At 40.1% G+C, this 21,984-nt stretch overlaps 5 protein-coding genes across 5 annotated transcripts; 3 read left to right on the top strand and 2 right to left on the bottom strand.

The window, feature by feature from the left end:
• Nucleotides 1–666: 666 nt before the first annotated feature.
• Nucleotides 667–7,896, top strand: LOC120771118 (cytochrome P450 4e2-like). Its single transcript, XM_040098968.1, has 10 exons — nt 667–943; nt 5,618–5,727; nt 5,796–6,075; nt 6,141–6,210; nt 6,271–6,397; nt 6,459–6,629; nt 6,697–6,765; nt 6,832–7,003; nt 7,308–7,484; nt 7,542–7,896. The coding sequence occupies exons 1-10, from the start codon at nt 781–783 to the stop codon at nt 7,784–7,786; spliced, it is 1,584 nt and encodes a 527-aa protein (XP_039954902.1). The 5' UTR covers nt 667–780; the 3' UTR covers nt 7,787–7,896.
• LOC120771116 (maltase A1) lies at nt 7,815–10,252 on the bottom strand. Its single transcript, XM_040098966.1, has 6 exons — nt 9,994–10,252; nt 8,884–9,920; nt 8,674–8,821; nt 8,326–8,521; nt 8,109–8,249; nt 7,815–8,043 (listed from the first exon to the last, which is right to left on the bottom strand). Exons 1-6 carry the CDS (start codon nt 10,151–10,153, stop codon nt 7,977–7,979), a joined length of 1,749 nt encoding a protein of 582 aa, XP_039954900.1. The 5' UTR covers nt 10,154–10,252; the 3' UTR covers nt 7,815–7,976.
• Nucleotides 10,253–12,122: 1,870 nt separating this feature from the next.
• On the top strand, nt 12,123–14,280 carry LOC120771115 (maltase A1-like). Its single transcript, XM_040098965.1, has 5 exons — nt 12,123–12,299; nt 12,386–13,425; nt 13,500–13,843; nt 13,897–14,040; nt 14,109–14,280. The coding sequence occupies exons 1-5, from the start codon at nt 12,149–12,151 to the stop codon at nt 14,182–14,184; spliced, it is 1,755 nt and encodes a 584-aa protein (XP_039954899.1). The 5' UTR covers nt 12,123–12,148; the 3' UTR covers nt 14,185–14,280.
• A 1,756-nt stretch (nt 14,281–16,036) lies between these two features.
• Nucleotides 16,037–18,402, top strand: LOC120772568 (maltase A2). Its single transcript, XM_040101256.1, has 6 exons — nt 16,037–16,640; nt 16,699–17,075; nt 17,138–17,444; nt 17,506–17,822; nt 17,881–18,009; nt 18,074–18,402. The coding sequence occupies exons 1-6, from the start codon at nt 16,140–16,142 to the stop codon at nt 18,153–18,155; spliced, it is 1,713 nt and encodes a 570-aa protein (XP_039957190.1). The 5' UTR covers nt 16,037–16,139; the 3' UTR covers nt 18,156–18,402.
• Nucleotides 18,403–18,749: 347 nt separating this feature from the next.
• Nucleotides 18,750–20,933, bottom strand: LOC120772854 (maltase A3). The gene is made up of 6 exons (XM_040101670.1): nt 20,760–20,933; nt 20,245–20,699; nt 19,731–20,183; nt 19,205–19,656; nt 18,991–19,134; nt 18,750–18,923 (listed from the first exon to the last, which is right to left on the bottom strand). The coding sequence occupies exons 1-6, from the start codon at nt 20,914–20,916 to the stop codon at nt 18,854–18,856; spliced, it is 1,731 nt and encodes a 576-aa protein (XP_039957604.1). The 5' UTR covers nt 20,917–20,933; the 3' UTR covers nt 18,750–18,853.
• Nucleotides 20,934–21,984: the final 1,051 nt, after the last annotated feature.

Below are 21,984 nucleotides of genomic sequence, written 5' to 3'. Positions count from 1 at the left end.
TTTAACCAGAACTTAACTGGCTGCGAACCAGACATTGAGAAAACGGCCTTTAATATACTCAATTCGCTTTTCTTTTTTCTTCATTTCTTTAATATTCTTGTTTCGCGCCGAGATAACGAATTCGTCGTAAACTAAAAATAAAGTAATTGTTGATTGTTTTTTTGGTGTTTTTGTATGTAAAGTGGACTCGCGCACGTATCGCCAAATTTATTAGCAATCAGCCGCTTTTAATGGAGTATCAATGTCAGGCACATACACTACGCATACAAACATATGTGTACATAATAACTATAAAACAACCATTAAAAGTAACATTTGTGGCTGAAAAATGTTTAAAAAAGGCTTACGATTACTCCAAGTGCTGTATTAATTTAAAGAAAAATCGAAAAGTCGCTAAAAAAATTAATTTCAACTAAATTTTACTCTACAGCGGAACTTTGCTGGCTTAATTCTAGCCATATTTGCGTCGAACTCGTGCGAATGAATCCACCTAATGATCGCCGATTTTGTTTCAATGATCACAGCGCTCACTGTAGCCTTCGCAAAGTAAGTGTAGCCTACTTTTAGGCTGTCGCGAGTAGTAAATGCTCTTGTCTTATCAGTTAGCTGAAAACTGTAAGTTTTTTGAATATTAAAACGCCGCAGTGCATGGAGAGCAACATTCAGTTGACGATCGGCGTTCCAGCAGTTTAAACGAGTTTTCAAATTCCGCCACGCTTTGCTTGGCAGCGTTAACAATACGTGCATTCATTTCATACGAAAAGTGTGTAGCTAGTTAATATGTTGTTGCTGTTGTTGTGCAGTGTTTTGCTGGCACCGATTCTTGCCATACTCTACTTAGAAGTGAAAAATTATAGCAAAGTCAAGCAGCTGAATAAGCTGCCAGGACCGCCGGCTTTACCAGTTTTGGGAAATGCGCATCAAGTGGGCAAAACGCCAAGTGGTAAGAAAGTGAGAAAAAAAGTTGGAGAGTACCGCTGCTTATATATAACATACAAATGTATGTGCGAAATGAGTTGTACTCGGCGATCGTTCGTTGGAGTTACATTCACAGTTATTTTTGTTTTATTCAATATTTCATGAAACAAAATTGTTAAGGGTTTATTCGGTCTTTGATTAGAACGGCAAAACCGCGTTAATTACTCATCAAGTGGTTATTCATTTAAATCAGTTTTTGAACAAACAAGTTGTAATCTTATACTGGTTTAATATTTGAACTCCTTTGTCGTTTTTTAAGCGTCTACTTTTATCAGCTTAAACTGAGTAATAAAAATAAAAATTTATTTTTCTAAATGCGTTCACTTTTTTTGGCAAGTAATCTATCATAATCTGTCTGGTATAAAACATATAGAAATATGAAATTCCTCATAACCGGAGTGTTTGTGTCCGGCTAATGAAGCTGTCCGTAAATGGGGGCGTGGCAGAAAAGTGTTTGAAATGTATTCTTAGAGTCAAAAGATGCAAATCAAGGCTATATTTCTATTGAACTAATAAGTGCGAGCAAATAGTGTCCGTGTCCGGTTATTATAATTGTTTTGTTATGAAAATATTAATGAAAAAGTTGCGTTTATGTAATTTGTCCGGTTATAGGAGGTGTTCGGTATTAAGGGCTGTCCGTAACGGGGAATTTCACTGTATTTATTATAAATTCACTGAGCAAGCATTCACCGCAATTCATACTGAGCAACCTGGAAGCGATAAAAACTTGCTGCGGTTTAATAACAGCATCATTATATATCATTAGATATGTATGTTATTTAATTATTTATTCAACCTTGGATCTATTTAAGTATTGCGTACTTATTTCTATTTAAAAGCATTTGCTTTTATTATAAATATCTGATGAAAACCTAGAAATACTAATCATAGTGTATGAACCGTTGCATCGAAAACTTAACTTCCACTCTTGTTATTCAAACAGAATCTATTACTTGTATGCAAAGTGAATATATGAATAAATAAGAGATATATCAAGAGATATACAAGAAAAAACGCTTAACTTCGGCAGCACAGCAGCTATTATACCGTTCAAAAATAGATAACATTTCTAACAAGAACTTGATTCCGATTCTTCACTTTGTATGGCAGCTATATGCTATAGTGATACGACCTGAACAAGTTTTTAGTATTTTGCACTACTGCTTTAGATAATAAGGCATGCCGAATTTCTTGAAGATATCTCGTCAAATGAAAAAGTTCTCCATGCAAACACTTGTTTCCGATCCTTCAGTTCGTATGGCAACTATATGCTATAGTGATCCGATATCGACGGTTCCGACAAATAAGCAGCTCCTTTGCGAGAATAGAACGTGTACAAAATTTCAGATCGATATCTCTAAAGCTGAGGAACTAGTTCGTATATATACAAGCAGTTAGATAGGCATGGCTTAAACGACTGAGTTCGACACGCTGATCGCTCTTATATATACTGTATAGGGTCTCCTTTTGCGTATTACAAACATCGTGGCAAACTTAATATACCCTGTTTAGGGCATAAAAACGTTCTTAGTAAACGCTTTATATTTGATGTAAATTTTCCGGCCTTTGGTATTCGGCCATAAGCGGTTATCATATTCGTATTACACACTGCGGCTGCTTAAGCCGATAATATTCACTGTAGCAGTCATTTACATATCTTTGGAAATTAAAAATCTTGCGCAAATATACACATAAATATATATGTATGTACATACCAATCCCAACACTTGCTGTGCTTCACTGAAGAAAACCCGTCTCGCATGCCGATTCTGGTCGCTCATCTAATGCTCGTGATTGCAGTTATCACCGAAATTCAATCGTGCGTGAAAATGCTATGTCATGAAATACAACAACATATTTACATTAGTGATAAGCCACTGACATAACTGTGTGGTGTGGAGTTGAACTATCTATTCAGCTAATTGGTGTTGAATATATGCCAAAGTTAGTCTTCAGGTACGCATATACTGAGAGAATGCCATTGAAATCTCTTTTTTGCTAAGCAGGTACTTATACTATACTGGGCCCCATATCAATGCTTATCAGTAAACGAAAACAATTGCTGTTTCTGAATGTACAGTAGTCCCTGGTTGAATGTAACTAAAAGAAGCACTCTTTTTTTTACTGGCTGACAGTATACATATATACATATAGGCAAGTTAGGCAATTGCTTAGAGCGCAAGAATTTTAGGACGGCATTTTGGCTTATTTTCTTTACATATTTATACCCCGAACAGGTTGTTTTGATATACCGATTATAGCGACCCTCAAACTGCTTCAACATAGGCCTCACTTTCGGCGATCCCCTCTTCATTCGACAACAATTTACGTGAAGTAATCGCTGGGGCCCAGATCTGAAGAGGACGTTGGATGCGTAACCGTGAGGGCTGATTAAAAATCATATGGGTTTAATTCTAGTAACGCCATCTATGAGCCAGGCCGGAGACTTTTTAATTGACCTGTTAGCATTGTAAATAATTTATGATAATTCCGATTAACAGACAGTAATAAAACATGTTAATGTTTATTTTTATTGTTTATCCGCAACACTTGCAGCATTTGTAATTGCGTGCTTGCCTTTACCAAGTCCCAATACTTTTATATTCGAACAAGCGGCGAGCTTGAACTTGAAATATAAAGCGATCGTGTACATACATATGTACATACATTTATCGCAATAAAATACGACTATAAAAGCAACATGAATAATCACAATGATTCAGACATAAGTACATACACTGTACCAATAAAGTTTACATACACCTAGTTCTATTAAATTACGACACTTTTATTTGTTATAAAATGAATAAATTTTGTGGTCTTTTTCTTTTCATTTCAAAAGATGTATATTTAACATTAAATTTAGCATATCAAAAAAAAAAATTTTTCTACACAAATAAAAAAAATTAAAGCCAAAGGTTAAAATGGGCATAATTTATATCCAAAAAGTTTCCGTACACTAATTATTATTTTTATAAATCAAAAGTAATTACAATAGTTTTAGCGGTTTTCGGCCTACATTTTGTTGCTATTATTGTCCCTAGACATCGATGTATGCTCCCCACTCCATTTCTAGTATTATTTCCGGATATTTTGACCCCCTAAGTCCATGATCCTGCTTTTTGGCCTTATTTTGATGAAATTCGATGTTTTCGAATACGATTTTCAAAAAAGTTTCAGATATTTTGAATAGGATTAAAGTTTGGTGATTGCGGGACCTATGAAGTTATTTTTAATTCCATAACAACCATTCACGTACAAGATAAGATGGGTGTTTTGGGTCGTCATCCTGTTGTAAATAAAAATGGCCACTATTAACAGCCGATTTAAGCACACTTAAAATTTAAATTTTTTCTTAAAATGTTCAGATACATATATCGGCTGTTAATAGCGGCCACTTCTATTTATAACAGGTTAACGACCCAAAACACACGTGTTATCTTGTACGTGAATGGTTGTTATGGAATTAAAAATAACTTCATAGGTCCCGCAATCACCATACATTAATCCTATTCAAAATATCTGGAGATTTTTAGAAAATCGTATTCGAAAACATCGAATTTCATCAAAATAAGGCCAAAAAACTGGTTCATGGACTTAGTGGGTCTAAATATCCGGCAATAATACTAGAAATTGAGTGGGGAGCATACACCGATGTCTAGGGACAATAATAGCAACAAAATGTAGGCTAAAAACCGTTAAAAGTATTTTAATTTCTTTTGATTTATATAAACAACCATTAGTGTACGTAAACTTTTTTGATATAAATTATGCCCATTTTAACCTTTAGCATTAATTTTTTTTATTTGTGTAAAAAATTTTTTTTTTTGATATGCTAAATTTAATGTTAAATATACGTCTTTTGAAATGGATAGAAAAAAACCACAAAATTTATTCATTTTATAGCAAATAAACGTGTCGTAATTTAATAGAATTAGGTGTATGTAAACTTTATTGGTCCACTGTATGTATGTACATATGTACCCCCTTACAGATACTTATATAAATCTTGCTTTTTTTGCAAAACTCTAAACTCGTTAGTTGCAGTTTAAGAATTAGTAATCACAAGCTTTGTTTTATATACAAAGTGATATTAAATATCAAAAAATAAAGTAAACAATAAGAAAAAACGATAAAAGCTTCAGCTAACTGATCGGACGCGGTGTTTTGTTTATTTGTCGATCGTTATTATAAGCGAAGAGCAGAGAGCGTTGCGTTGAGAAAGAGCGGTGCAAAGCGTGTGGTATTTATTGAGCACCGCTAAGCGGCTGAGAGTATTCATAATTGAGTATTCTCTCAACTGTGGTGAATTGCAATATGTTGCTAGAGATTATGTTTAGATACATCGGTTATGTTGCTAAACATGTAGAATACTCTCGTGTTGTTTGGAAATCTAAGATAAGCTTAAAAAATAAATGCCAAAGAATCATCTTTCGAATGATAACAAACCTTTCCCATTAAATTTGAAATTTCTGTGATTAGATTTATAGGAATGCATAGATGAACTCAACAACTGCTACCGTTATACATATATAATAAATATAATTTGAACTGAACATTTTTGAAACTTGGATGACAAACTATTTTTGTTTTCTACATACTTATATCTTCATGCTTCCATATCTTTATTTTTTTTCAGAATTACTAAATAAACTGTTTCAATGGTGGGTGGAGTCGGATCATTGCAATTATCGAGTGCTCATTGGCCCCTATCGGAATGTGGTAGTCTCAGACGCAAAAGATTTGGAGGTAAATATATCATAGAGTAGGAATTTCACGCCAAAAATTAATTTGTATTTGTATTTGCGTCCCCGCAGTACATCTTAACCAGCAAATCACTGATCGATAAATCTGATATTTACGATATGCTTCATCCCTGGCTTGGCACTGGCCTCCTCACCGGCACGGGGCGCAAATGGCACACGCATCGCAAGATTATCACACCTTCCTTTCATTTTAAGATTTTGCAAAATTTTCACGATGACATGAACAAGAATTCGAATAAGTTCGTTGAAAAACTGCGGAAAGTATCGCAACATGATTCCATATTCGATTTTCAAGATATGACGCACTACCTAACGATGGATGTGATTTGTGGTAGGTTGACAGTGGAAAAACTCGATTATACTAACAGCAAATAATACTTTCTGTGTCTCAAATAGATACCGCGATGGGCGTACACATTAATGCGATGGATAATCATGACCACAAGCTAGTGCAGGCATTCAAAGAGTGAGTAGCTCTCCCATTAAAATGGCTTTTTTTGCTCAATAGCATTGCTCTCTCCTCCAGCATGTGTTACAACATCAACATGCGCGCGTTTCATCCGCTGAAAAGGTCGAATCTTCTATATAGATTTGCGCCAGACTATCCAAAGTACTGTAGGACATTGAAGACTCTACAAGAGTTCACAAATGAGGTACAAAAATACACAAATAAAAAAATTGAGTGGTTCATTTATGCATCGCATTTTCTTTTAGGTTATAACGAAGCGTAGAGAAACACTCAAACTTGAAACAATGGAGGGAGAAGAGAATGAGTTCTCACGCAAAAAGCAGGCCTTTCTGGACACTTTGCTCTCGTCTACAATCGACGGAAAACCGTTAACACAAGAAGAGATCTACGAAGAGGTCTCGACATTCATGTTTGAGGTGAGTTTGTGTTGAGTAAGTAGAAATGTAGACAGACATATTTATCCATAAACGTTTTTCACACTAGGGTCACGATACAACCACATCTGCTGTTGCATTCACAGTGTATTTGCTCGCCATGCATCCAGAGATACAAGTAAGCTAGTAATTTTTAAGAGCTGATAACAAAAACGAGTTTTAAAATTCTTCTTTATACGCACAGAGAAAAGTGTACGCCGAGCAAAAACAGTTATTGGGGGACAACTTCAAGGATGCAGCCACTTTCCAGCAGATTGCTGACATGCAGTACTTGGATATGGTGATAAAAGAGTCACTGCGTCTCTATCCCAGTGTACCAATTGTTGCCAGACGTACTGACAAGGAGTACGATATAAGTGCGTTCATGAGCTAAAACTTTTTTATAATTAACTAGAGCCACGGTCCGGCTGATGAAAGCTTCATTGCAAGCGTCACTCGGGATTTACGATCTAAAACTCCCAAGTGTTAAACTTGGATCACAAAGCTGGAAATTAATATTAACTTGAGGCGATAATAATATGTTGTAACAATACAGTATAGAAATCTCTCATAATGTGGCGTTTCTAATCAGTCTCCTCTATTTATTTCACTTTATTTTTAACGTCTACTCGAATTTGAAAAACTTCTTTAACAACAGCAAAATAAATCTTCTCGCCACAGATGGTTTCGTTGTGCCTGTAGACACTACCATTAATCTTTTCCTGATGGCACTCGGTTACAATGAAAAATATTTCCCCGATCCCTACCGCGTGGATCCTGATCGTTGGTGTTCAACGAAACGCTCGCAAAATCCCTTTGAGTACCTGCCTTTCAGCGCGGGTCCCAGAAATTGTATTGGTGAGCAATTTGAAGTATTACAATGTATTGAATTTTCTAAACAAACTCCTATCAAAGGACAAAAGTTCGCGTTGCTGGAAGTTAAAACTGTAGTTTCGAAAGTCGTGCGCACTTTCGAAATACTGCCGCCTCTGGACGAATTAGCCTCCACAGATGGCTACTCGAGACACTTCATTGGCTTGTCGCAAGAGGAACAAAGTAAGCGATTACCAAATCCAAGCAAGTATGACCCGATATTGTCGGCTGTACTGACCCTGAAAGCGGAGAATGGTATTTTCCTACGACTAAGAGAGCGCTCTTAGAGCCGAGGTTGCAGATAATATAGAGATGTCCTTTCTTAATGTTGGTTGCATTTGTTTATTTGAAAATATTGCTAATTAAATATAAATATGAATATATGATAAATCTTAAATTAGTTTGTTTGATGTCCATGTATACTGAGTGGTTTTTGTTGCTTATCCTATAAATATATCATAATGACTGAGTACTCCATTAAGCTGCCACCAGGACAGTGCCCACGTAGGGCTCGGCATTAAACTGTGTGGGATCAATAATTTGGCTGCAAAAAAGGAAAAATTATTTCGATAAAATATTTGGTGTTAAGTATTATGCAGTTAAATTTACCCATCAACGTATTGCGACTGCATGGAGGTCGTAATCACTTCCGCTTTGGAGCCCAACGAGTAGTAAGTGTTGACGTTTAATGTCTTATTAGAACTGCCCAAGTTCAGGACAATCACATACAGATCGCTACCAGTTTTTTGGCTACAAAGATTATAGAGGTATAATGGAATTCGAGAAAGTACTCAATGGGAATAATCTGTTGTGACAGAAAACATACCGTGAGTAAATGATGAGATCGTCGTCGATCGCCTTGATGTTGAAATCGCCATCCTGGAATGACGGTTCCTTGCGCAGGCGTATGAGCTTCTTCATGATCTGCAGATGCGATTGTGGGGCACGTTGTTGAGCCAAAGCGTTGTTCTGCTTGTAGTCATCGGACACCGGTAGCCAAGTGTGGTCACCAGAGGTAAAACCTGTTGGGATTGAATAAGAAATGTTGAAGGTCTTATTAAGGCATGCGAGTATGAGTGAATGAAAACATGTGAACTCCGACAAAATGGTTATTGAAACTGCCAACAGACAGATAACATGAAAGTTTTGCATAATTGAGTTTTGTAACACTTACCGGCATTGGGTGATGCATCCCACTGATAAGGTGTGCGCGCAGGATCGCGTGATAAATCGTAGTAACGGTCAGGATCTGAATTACAGGCCTGTGGATCCACGGAGTCCTCCCAGCTAATATACACATCAGTCATAGCTAGTTCTTCGCCCTGAAATAAGAAAAGGGTGTTACGATGTCCACACCTGACTGATTAAAAAATCGGCTACTCACATTGTAGGTCACCGCATTGCCGGGCAATGTTTGGAGCAGAATGTTGAAGAGATCGGCACGTTGCACGCCGTAGCGTGAGGCCAAACGCTTGTTGTCGTGATTGCCCAATACCCAGTTGGCGATCACACCTTCAGGCATCGCATTCAACCACTTCTCGATGTGTTCCACCACCGTCGGCGCCTTGGTGTCGTTCTGGAGGTTTGTTAAGAAATCGAAATTGAAAGGAATGTGCGAACCATTTCGTATGCCATTGCCATAATAAAGAATCATGTTGTCGAAGCTGGTATAAGCTTCGGTGAGCAGAATGCGTGTATCGCCGCCATGCTCCTTCTTGAACTCATCGGCGAGCGCACGCCATTGGTAGACCATATCGAGGGTTTCGGGCTGATCTTGCGTGTAGATATGTTTCAAGTGGCAAGCGTCATCGGGATCGGGGCATGTGCTAACATCATCGATGACTGGTTCATCTGGGTAGTTATTGTAGCGGTCCAAATCTTTTTCGAAGAGATAAGGTACAGCGTCAATGCGGAAGCCCGCAATACCCTTACCCAACCAGAAGCGCATAACATTCTTCATTTCATTGACAACAGCTGGATTGCGGTAATTGAGATCGGGCTGTTTGGTGACGAATTGATGCAAGTAGTATTGTTGACGCACATCGTTCCATTCCCAAGCAGAGTAACGGAAAACGCTCACCCAATTGCTGGGCGGCTGACGTTCGCCAGTGGTTTCGTTTACGATGCCGTTATGCCAAATATAGAAGTCGGCGTATGCTGGATCACCGTCCACCGACTTGATGAACCATTCATTCTCATCACTGGAGTGATTTGGCACGAAGTCGAGTATAATTTTGATGCCCACCTCTTTGGCTTTCTTAATCATATTTTCGAAATCCTCCATTGTGCCATATTCTGGATGAATTTGATAGAAATCGGAGATGTCATAACCGAAATCGGCCATCGGTGATTTAAAGATTGGCGACAGCCAAGCCGCTGTAAAACCGATGTCCTTCAGATATTGCAATTTCTCAGTGACACCTGTCGGTATTATGAAAGAATAAAAAGAGTATTAAGCTCGCGGTCATTTCAATATCTTTTCACCGAAACTCACCATTTAAATCACCAATACCGTCGCCATCACTGTCACGAAACGAACGCGGATAGATTTGATAATAATTTCCGTTCTCCCACCAATCCTTGCCTTGGGTACTGGTGGCAAACAAGGCCAGGACCGAAAGCACGGCTAATAGCAACGCGGTTGCCTTCTGCATTTTTTCGATATCGATTCCTATTTCACAATAATTCTAACACTCTGCGATAAAACCGGTTAGCTAACTTCGTTGGGGACTTGCTACTAAGTTGATACTAATTAAATTTGTGCTCTTGGGGGTTTTTATATAGCAAGCAGGCAGTGATTTGTGTCTGGAGCACACGCAAAGTTAAATGAGCAGCAAAAAAAACTTATTGATAATTATTAAGTGCTGGTTTTTGTGATTTGTATCGAACAATTGCTTTGTAAACACTATGTGAGCCACTTTCGAGAAGCGCGTAAAGTCACCTGCTATGAAAGTGCTGATCATTTCGTTCACATGAGATTGCCTTTAAGTGGCATGGCGCTTTTATTTTGTGCAATAATTTGATTTGCGCTGACGTTGCGTTACCGCTGTTGTGACAGTTGTCAGTTCTACATTGTCAGAGCGGGGCACTTCACTTTGAGCTGGCAGAGTTTTCAATATTTGTATTTTTGTTTTTGGTACGAAGATAGCAGAAACAATTGCTTGTGGAATTTTTCAGCCCTCACATAAAACTTTAGTACACACTCAAAAGCATCCTCGACTGATAACACAGTTTTGGAGGAAAAGGAAATTGCACACTGAAATGATGATAAAACTTATCGAATACAAATATTGTGCAAGAGAACAAAGCGAGTGGTATTGAGTAACTTTCTCATATTCTTCTTCTTCTTACGCAATTATAGTCGAGTTAACAACAGCGCGGAAGTTGTTTCTTTTTTCGCAACGTGGCGCCAGGTTTTTCTCCACCTGGTCTTTCCAACGGAGTAGCGGTCTTCCTTTTCCTCTGCTTCCCCCGGCGTGTACTGCGTTGAAAACTTTCAGAGCTGGACTGTCATCGTTCCATAGAATGCAATTTTCGCCGTGACCAACGCGCAAGGGACCATAAATCTTTCGCAGAATCTTTCCTTCGAAAACTCGTAACGTCGACTCATCAGATGTTATCATCGTCCATGCCTATGCACCATATAGCAGGACGGGAGTAATGAGTGACTTATAGAGTTTGGGTCCTTAATTTGTTTGTCATGGTCGTCATCAAAAGAGGGGTTGCTCTTCCGAGGCTTTTTGTTCCTTTTCATTGGGGGCGTTTACGTGGCGGTTCCCAAATCCAGCTCACAACCCTGTGGAGGGGTCAACCGGATGTTTTTTGGCTACTCAGAGGATTTTTGGTCTAGGGCCGGAAGTCGTGAGCTGCTTGAGCCATATGAAAAAGAATCGCGTCTGGCCACTGCCAAGTTCCCAAGAATGGCAATCAGAGAACTTTCCTCACTTGCGTGAACTTCTACACATGACCCCATCCTCCTTTCTTATTTTAGATATCAAATTTCTGATATTATAGTATGCACCCCAAACCTACCTTCTTTCCACCTCCTGCGGAGATTTTCATCCATTCTCAAACGGTTTATTGGCGTGTTTTTATTTACAAAGTTGCGGTAGTTTTCCAAAGTCAAGAAAGTAAACATTGAAGACAAGGTTCAGCAATTTAGAAACAAAATATATTTCGAAAAATAACGGGTTTATTTTTTGTTTATTTATTGTTCGAGTAAATATTTGAAGAGAAGCAGCTTAACAAAACAGTGAAAACAAACACTAATTTAGTCATTCGTTAAGAAATAGACTACGAACATTCTGAACTGACAAATAGTGTAATGAAAATAAAAAATGTAAAGCCCTGCTCATACCGAGTATCAGTACCATAATGTTATGAAAAGTACACAAATAATATTGTGTAAGTTTGCGCAGCTGCGGTGAGGCACAAAACTAAGTCAATAGTTTTCAGAAAATGCTGTAACTTCCAGAGAACAGCGGATAAAGCCGTCTTAGCTTAACAAAGTAACACATTTGCTCGCCTCGCCTCGACTTGAATACCATTATCCATTGTGGAAAGCGGTCCACATGTCAACAGCTAGGGCTTATAAATGGGGAACGAGCAACGGTTGTGGTCAGTAGCGCAGTACTTCCTGTTAACGAATTATGGGGAAACTTCTCGGCATCTTTCTAATCGCTTTCGCTCTGTGCCAAGTCAGCCACAGCGAGCGTGACTGGTGGGAAAACGGCAACTTCTACCAGATTTATCCACGCTCCTTCAAGGACAGCAATGGCGACGGCATAGGCGATTTGAACGGTAAGCAGCTCAACCTGGTCATTACAATACACTCCAAATCATTGATTATAACACCCCACATTGAACAAATTTATTGCTTTATGCAGGTATACTCGAAAAATTGGACTACGTGAAGGACATAGGCATGGATGGTGTTTGGCTCTCGCCCATATTTCAGTCGCCAATGGCTGATTTCGGCTATGATATTTCGGATTACACAAAGGTACAGCCGGAGTACGGCACGACGGAGGATTTGGAGTCGTTAATCGAAAAAGCGCATAGCCTCGGCTTGCACCTGATTTTGGACTTTGTGCCCAATCACACCAGCGACGAACATGAGTGGTTCCAACGTTCCGTCGCCAATGATTCCTACTATCGTGATTTCTACATTTGGCATGATGGTGTGCTCAACGCTACCACTGGTGAACGTCAGCCACCAAGCAACTGGATTTCGCAATTCCGTTATTCCGCCTGGGAGTGGAATGAGCAACGTCAACAATATTACCTGCATCAATTTGGCATAAAACAGCCAGATTTGAACTATCGCAATCCAAATGTTGTCCAGGATATGAAGAATGTGCTCAGATTTTGGTTGGCGCGTGGTATTGATGGCTTCCGTATCGACGCTGTACCCTTCTTATTCGAGGCTGATGTTGATCCCACAACTGGCACCTACCCTGATGAGCCCGTTATAGCGGATACTAGCTCTTGTCCCGACCCAGATGATTGGTGTCACTTGAATCACATTTACACAAATTCGCTGCCTGAGATATTCGATATAGTCTATCAGTGGCGTGACGTTGTGGACCAGTGGAAACTTGATTATGATACGGACACTAAAGTGCTGCTCACTGAGGCTTATACCAGTTTTGAGAATCTTATGCGCATGTATGGTGATGGCGTACATAACGGTTCAAATATACCCTTCAACTTCGAGATGATGGCCGATCTGAACAACCAGAGCACGGCTTCCGACTATGATTACTATGTACGCCATTGGTTGGATAACATGCCTGAGGGTGTCTACGCTAACTGGGTGCTTGGCAACCATGACAATCCCAGATTGGCTTCGCGATTCGGTGCTCAACGTGCCGATCTCATGAATATCTTCTTACAAACGCTACCAGGGATTGCGGTCACTTACAACGTAAGTGCATATATCTCACAATATAGTCCTAAATACTGAGCATTATTTGTGTCCAATCTAATGTTATTCTTAAGGGTGAGGAGTATGGCTTGGAAGACGGTTACGTGTCCTGGGAGGATAGCGTTGATCCGCAGGCTTGCAATGCTGACCCCGACACTTACCAGAAATATTCACGCGATCCTGAGCGCACGCCCTTCCTCTGGGACAACACCAAAAATGCTGGTTTCAGTTCTGCGAATCGCACCTGGTTACCTGTGGGCCAGTCGTACGAGTCAAACAACGTGCAGGCGCAAGAAGCAGCAGAAAACAGTCACCTAAAAATTTTCAAAAAACTGACCGAATTAAGGAAATCCGAACCCGCTTTCAGCGATGGTGATTACGAATCGGTGGTCGGCGACAATTGGCTGAGCTACAGGAGGTGAGCAACGGGATCAATTTCGAGAAAATTTTAGCAAAAATTTCATCTTACAGGCAAGCTGCTACCGGCGATGCATATTACATAATTCTAAATATTGGCAACCAAAATGTGACTTTGAACTTCGATGAGTTGTATGGCGATGTGAGCGGCAAGTTGGAGGTTGTTGCCAGTTCACTGCAATCTGGCTTGGAAAATGGGTAAGAGCGGCTACACACTAGTGTTAATTCATATTGAAAGCTCTAATTATTGTTTACTTTTTCGGCAGTCAACAAGTGGACTCCGACTCGTTGGAGGTGAAAGCATATAACGGCTATGTACTGCGTTTGGTGAATGAGGCATAGCGGGCTTCGACAGACGCAAGCTACGGATTTGCTAGATTGCAACCATGAACTATAAAAATATATAAAAATATTAGAAGTATTGCATTGCAAAATCAATGACTTTGATTTTTTCGCTTTTGGGTTCATAAACTGTTTTGTTTTTATAAAGTCCAACTTTAGTTTTCTGCCCACAAATTGCGAGTTCTGGAATATTTTCGTAATAGGAAAATTTACTTTTATTTGAAGCAGCAGCTACTCTTGGAATCGTTAGGTCACAGGTTGTATTTGTGACTCTGGGTGTATATAAATGCTTCAGTTATACAGAGCTCAAGTGCAGAATAAGCAGAGATAATGGGCTTCGTATGACGCCCGCATCTACTGAACAACAGAAGTGCTTGTTTATTTACTTAATGCATGTACTGTAATTAATATTAGTTTTTGAATGCCAATCACAAAGCAAACACCATTAACAATCGCAATTATCTTCAGATCTTATAGAAAAATTCGTGAAGAAAAGTTTTTTTTTAACGCCCGCTCTCACAAAAGCTGCATAAATTTAGGCGCATATGCGCGTAGTTTTTTATGAATCAAATCATTTAAATTTAGCCTGTGAAGGGTTTATGACTCTACTGGGCACTTCTAGTTAGACCAGAGCTGGTGAATGTACCACTCGACACAAGCAAGTAAGTCTCTGACATGATATATTGGGTAGTCGAAAAAGTCTTTTCGTATTTTGTCAATAGATGTCGTTGCAGTCGTATATCCCCAGTGCTATCAATCACATTGTGTCATACCATTTAGTGTTGGAAATGTTTAATAAAAAAAATTAAATTCGGGGAAGTTAATAAAAATTTACAGCTGTACAAATATGTACAGTATATGAAACTAATGAAGAAATCGTTATAGCTCGATGTGAGAGATGCACCTCGCTCTGTTGGACCTATCGTTGAAAAAGTCGATGACATTATGGAAAATATTGACCACGATGACATCAGTTTAATATTCATCTTCAAACGGTTTTAAACCATCATCATCCACTATGAACTGCTCCAGCCTGGTCGAGCGACTGATTCTACATTTTACTCCCAAAAACTGATGAGATTGAAGCAAGCAATCGGAAAAAACGGCCAGAACTAATAAACAGAAAGGGCTTCGTATTCCATCAGACTACACACATCTTTGATGACTCGGCAAAAAGTAGAAGAGCTTGGCTGGGAAGCTTTGATGCATCCACCATGTAGCCGTGACCTTGCACCATTGGACTCTCATTCCATATCATTGTTTCGGTCAATGCAGAACTCCCTTAATGGAGTAAAGTTGGCTGCAACAGAAGCCTGTGAAAATTACTTGTCGCAGTTTTTCGCCGAGAAACCAGAAAAGTTGTACACTGATGGAATAATGTCTCTGTCGAAAAAATGGCAAAAAGTGGTCGACCAAAATGGCGCATATTTCGTTCATTTAAATTCATTATAAGTATAAAAAAATGTTGAAGTTTGACAAGAAATACGAAAAGACTTTTTCGACTACCCAATAGTTTGCACCGTTAGATCCCTACAATAGCATTAATCAAGCAAGAGCGTTAGATCTTTTTCAAAATTTCACTCCAAACAGCTTTAGGCATAAACATTTGCATAGCTTTTGACTTTAGACTTTGTTTACCGCACAGATAACTTATCTGCTAAAATCGTTTAATTGCTTCAGCTCGCATAAATACTTCACTCTTAGATGCTATGTGTGCTATAAGTAGTATAATACTTGGGTATAAATGTCTACATTTGATAATTAATGTCAACGCAATCAATCAATAAAATTCACCGGCTTGAGCATGTGAGTGCACCACTTCGCCACATGCAATGCGCATTGCATAATAATTTTTCGTTTATCGGCAATAAATTGATAATGTACGCTTATCGGTCACCATCTATAATAGGTGAAATCTTAATTTGCTGTCCTGGCTGCACGCAGTTAATTTCGAGATGTTGTCACGACTGTTACCGTTATACGCAGCGCTGTTGCTTGGTTGCGGCAACTGCTTTGCTACAAGCACCGTTGATTGGTGGGAATCGGCCACGCTCTATCAAATCTACCCGCGCTCCTTCTTGGACAGCGATGGCGATGGTGTGGGCGACTTGAACGGCATCACAACGCGACTGGCGTATCTCAAAGAAATTGGCGTGACAGCTACTTGGCTGTCGCCGATATTCGAGTCACCAATGGCCGACTTCGGTTATGACATTTCGAACTTCACAAAGATCGACCCGCTTTTCGGCACATTGGCCGACTTTGATGCTTTGATAGCGAAGGCGCATGCGTTGGGTATTAAAATTATTTTGGATTTTGTGCCCAACCATTCGAGTGACGAATGTGAATGGTTTCAGAAGTCGATACGTAGGGAAGAGGGCTATGACGACTTTTATATTTGGGAAGATGGCAAAATTGATGCTGAGACTGGCAAGCGCATACCACCCAGCAATTGGGTGCGTGTCCTACCACGGCGCTAGTATATTTTCGCTCTAACATATTTTGATTTTGTAGGTAAGTGTGTTCAGCGGCCCGATGTGGACTTGGAACGAGCAACGTCAGCAGTATTATCTGCATCAGTTTCTGCCGAAACAACCCGATCTCAACTTTAGCAATCCGATGGTGCGTGAGCATATGCTGGAAGTGTTGAAATTTTGGGTTGATCGTGGTGCAGATGGCTTTCGTATAGATGCGGTGCCTCATATTGGCGAAAAGCGTTTCGCGAATGGCACATATCCCGATGAACCGCTAAGCGGCTGGAGTGATGATCCTAATAGTTACAATTACCACGATCACATCTACACGAAGGATCAGCCGCTAACGCTTGAGGTTGTGTACGAATGGCGTGAGTTCTTGGATGAATATAAGCGCCAACATGAACGCGACACCATGTCAGTACTATTTTTCAAAACTTTTATGAAATTTAATTTAAAAAAATACGAAACTTCTGCAGCGTGCTCATTGCTGAAGCCTACTCTTCCGTTGAAGTCTTGAGTGATTACATCAATAATGGCACCCACTCGGGTACCCAAATGCCCATGAACTTTAATTTGATGTCACTTAACGGTTATTCGACGGCGAAAAATGTTGAAGACTCTGTGAAAGGATGGATGGATAATATATGGGAAAAACATCAGTCCGCTAATTGGGTGGTGGGCAATCATGACAACGATCGGCTGGCAACGCGCATGGGTCAGCACAAAGTGGACCTAATGACTATGCTGGTACACGCACTGCCCGGCACATCGGTCACATATTATGTAAGTCTTGCGTAATCCGATCATTTTTCGTTGGACCTTCATAAATATAGTTTTCTGGCAGGGTGAAGAAATCGGCATGGCCAATGTGGCCACTGAATGCACTGCTATCTCTTGTGAAGACCGCGATCCTGAGCGAACCCCAATGCAATGGGACACTTCGGATCATGCTGGCTTTACCACGGGTCCGACCAGCTGGCTGCCCATCTCACCCGACTACAAACGTGTCAATGTGGCGACAGAACGTGGCGTGGCACGAAGCACTCTGCAAATCTTTAAAGGAATGACGCGGTTGAAGCAAACAGACGCATTTAAAGCGTTCAAAGAAGTGGGTGGCTTCGCCTTTGGCGCAGTCTCGGAACAGGTCTTTCAAGTTGTGCGGTAAATATTGCGACTTAGGAGAATCGAGTAGAATAGTAATACCAAAATTTACTCGCAGCACCGCTTTCGCAGATGAAGAATACCGAATACTAATTAATATGGGCAACAAGGTAGAACACGTGCACGACTTGGCGAATAAAACGATGGAATATGTGCTGCTCAGCCGACATTCGCCACACAGCTTTGGGTAAATCAGCTGCCAAGTTTGTAATTATGAGCTTTTGAGGCATTTTCTGCTTCTGTCTTTTCAGCGATAAGGTGGATTTGAGTCAGCGTATATACTTGATGCCTTATGAGGCGGTGGTGCTGCGTGGATCCGCTGGCAGCGGTTGAGTCTCTGTCTGAGAAAACATAGACGTAATATTTTGGAGCTCGGATAGCGCAAGAGCTCGGCTATATATCTACGAGAGGATACGGTAAAAGTCTTTCTGGTGCTGAAATTATATTTCATGATGCTAATTTATTGTCAGGTATTAGAAAATAATAAAAACCTTAGCCACTTGTCTTCAACTTTTATGGAGATAGTATCATATAAAAACAAACTCAGTGGTTTTGAATAAACGTGCTTTGGTGAGCTTAATTTTACTACTCATTATTTATGTAGTTATTAACGGGGGACTTCTATTGATTTAGTACTTTAATACTAGCTGTTCGATCCCATAAGTATTGTCGGTAAGAACAATTGAGGCGTATATCATAAACAGACCCATGTTTTTAGACCAGTGAACACCGAACTGTAATCTTGAGTGCTTCAACACTTACCACTTAATAACTCAGGGTTTGCAAAGTATGCTAAATTCATATCGGCAGTCTTCCACTTGTCATCCATACAAAGTAAAGCACTTTATTTTTCCTAAGTAGCTGATTTACTGCGACTTACTTATTGAATGAAGAGTTAGTAAAGGAAAAAAGAATATTGGAAAACAGTCTGAGTATCAAAGAGTATACATTTATTTATCAGTCCTATGTGTGAAACAAAATAATAGCTAATATAGCTTAAACTATATGTATATAAATAGAAAATATCCGACTTAGGCGATTGTAGAGAGCACAATAGCTTCCTTCGGCATCAGTGCAATGGTGTCTGCATAGACCTTATCCCTGTCAAGTAAATAGTCAAGTTAGAGAAACTCTGAAATGAATGTAAGCTGTAAAAGTTACGGCTCACCCCTTGCGTCGTATGCTTTTGGCAGTCACCAGCACATATTCCAATTCAGACGTGAGCTCACTAAAGGCAGAATTCAAGTTGATCGTCTCCACGTCGTCGTGTAGATTCAGCAGAATAACGTAAGTGCGCTCGCCACTTAAAAAACTGTTAGAAAAAATAAGAAAGAGAGTAGCGACTAGTTACCATTTAAGTACGATTTAACGTTCTCACTTACCGCTTAATGCCCAACACATTTTCGCTGATCGCTTTTACTTCGGCGTCGCCTTCGCGCATTGTCTGCGTTGCACGCAACAGCTGCAGCTGTTTGTAGATATTTAGGTGACTATTGGCAATGCCGCGTTCACGTTTAACATTAACCAGCTTAAAATCCTCTGCCAACGGCAGCCAAGTTTTGTCACCTTCAGTGAAACCGGCCTTGTGTCCATCATTCCACTGGAATGGTGTGCGCACAGGGTCGCGGGTGAGACGTTCGTACTCGTCGGGGTTCGATTGGCAACCTTGTGGATCTACAGTTTCCTCCCAGGAAATCCAGACGTCCGTCATGCCAATTTCTTCTCCTTGGTATGTGACGCTAATGCCAGGTAGGGTCTTCAGCAATATATTGATCAAGTCCATGCGATCCTTTCCCAGACGTGTGCCAATGCGTGATTGATCATGATTGCCAAGCTAATGAAATGGGAATATATTGGATTACGAATATATATTAATAAATAAGATAATAATTTAATGAATCTACGCACCACCCAATTCGCCACGCCTTCAGCAGGCATGTTATCCAACCAGTTGTGTATTAAGTTCGAGTAGTCAAAGGCGGTTGAATTTTCGTTCACATTGCTGATTAACTCAAAATTAAAGGGTATTTGTGCACCATCCGCAGTGCCATTTCCATAATACAACATCAGGGTGTTGATGGGCGCATAAGCTTCGCTCAAGAGTACATGTTCGTCGCCACCTAGCTCCTCATCCAGTTCCTTCAGCACCTCGCGGAGTTCATAGACAACATCAAGTGTGCCAGGCTGGTTGGTGGTGTAGATGTGTTGCAGGTATTCATAGTCTTCGGCATCCTGCACATTGGGATTACGTGGTTCATCGGGCCAGTTGCCATCAGCATCGGCAGCCACTTCATAGATATGTGGCACGGCGTCCACACGGAAACCGGCAACACCTTTACGCACCCAATAACGTAGCACGTTCTACTTGAATAATGGAATTTAATTTTCAGATTATGAATAACCTATGCTTGTGATTACGTACCTTCATGGCTTCGCGCACTTTGGGATTGTCGTAATTAAGATCGGGTTGTTTGGCATGAAACTGATGCAGATAGTAGGCCTGACGTTGCTCATTCCACGTCCACATCGAGCCGCGAAAAACACTTATCCAGTTCGTTGGTGGCGCAAGCGAATTATTTTTACCCGGATGCCAAATATAGAAGTCCCTATACTCCGGATCATTCTGTACTGACTTAATGAACCACTCGCATTCATCACTCGTGTGATTGGGAACAAAGTCCAAAATTATTTTCACCCCAATCTCTTTAGCCTTTGCCAGCATTGCTTCGAAATCTTCTAGTGTGCCGAACATTGGATCGATTTCCGTGAAATTGCTTACATCATAACCGAAATCGGCCATTGGCGACGTGAAGATGGGCGAAAGCCAAGTTGCATCGACTCCGATTTCTTTCAGATAGGGCAGTTGTTGCATAATTCCTACGTTTATAACAATATTACTTTCTTCTACTACCACTTCCGTTTCGCTCGGTTACTTACCTTTTATATCGCCAATGCCATCACCGTCGCTGTCTTTGAATGAGCGCGGATATATTTGGTAGAACGTTGCACTTTTCCACCACGCCTTATTTGCGTCCGCGGCTGTGACGGCGATTATTACTATTAGGACTGCTAAAAATCTCAAAAAAATCCGCATGATTTCCTTCAATTACTTTCACGAATTAACTTGTGGTCCGAGGCCCGGTGTTTGCGCTTTATATAGCGGATCCAAGCGGCATTATCGGGGACCGATAAAGGGTAATATAATACCACAAATAAGTCCGACATAATTTATAGCTAATCTAAAGTCTATAAAGTTTATGCTTGTGCTTTGGTGGTCCCGGTCTTTTGGCTCTGTGGGAGGTGCATGTTTTACCGAAAAGTATTATCGCCTTCATAATTGACGTCTTTTTAAGTGGTTGAGATAACACAAATAGCGGAATGCGTCGCTATTTTTCATGCAAATATTTGATAACGGTGTCAAGTGGCCAGATTGTCGATTATTAATACTGTGCTTGTCTTAATCTAACTGAAAAGCTCATAAATTGTGGTCATATAAGAAATGTTACTTGTTTATCTTCGTGGGTGTTATTATGGCTTAGCATATAGTTGCTAAAACTTCAATTGCTCAAAATCAATAATAAATAACGTCTTCCCGATAACTTGAGTAAAAATATAAGTATACTGTTGAAACTTTTTCCACAATTTCCGTGTCACCCCAACTAATTAGCTAATTCATTGGAAACAACCAAAATGGCACGTGCATAAACTCTATAAAAGATTGTACGTCCTCGATTCAGTTCTAAAGCTCGAATTATTTGCTTCAGCAGTAGACTGAAGATAGGAAGCCGCCTTGTCTGAAGCCTCGTTTGGTATCTGGCTCGGAGAGGTTGTTCCCGATTCTGACGGAGCTTTTGGTATTGGTCAACGTCAGTTTACGCAGCCATATTATTTTTGCAGGGACACCAAATTCAGACATCGCGGCATAAAGGCAGCTCCTTTCCGTGCTGTCAAAAGCAGCTTTAAAATCGACGAAGAGGTGGTGTGAGTCGATCCTCTTTTTATGGGTCTTTTCCAAGATTTGGCGCATGGTGATGAAAATCCACCTCAAAGCCGAATCCCCAAAAAGCGAATTTTACGAGGACAATTGGACTTTCCAGCAAGACCACGATTCACAATGTAACCCTTACTAAAAGGTTTTTCGAGTCACGAAACATTCCGCTTT

This window comes from Bactrocera tryoni, chromosome 3 (genome assembly GCF_016617805.1).
Source record: "Bactrocera tryoni isolate S06 chromosome 3, CSIRO_BtryS06_freeze2, whole genome shotgun sequence".
NCBI classification, from domain to species: Eukaryota; Metazoa; Arthropoda; class Insecta; order Diptera; family Tephritidae; genus Bactrocera; species Bactrocera tryoni.
The sequence above is the reverse complement of the archived record's forward strand: the minus strand, read 5'-3'. Positions and strand labels throughout refer to the sequence as shown.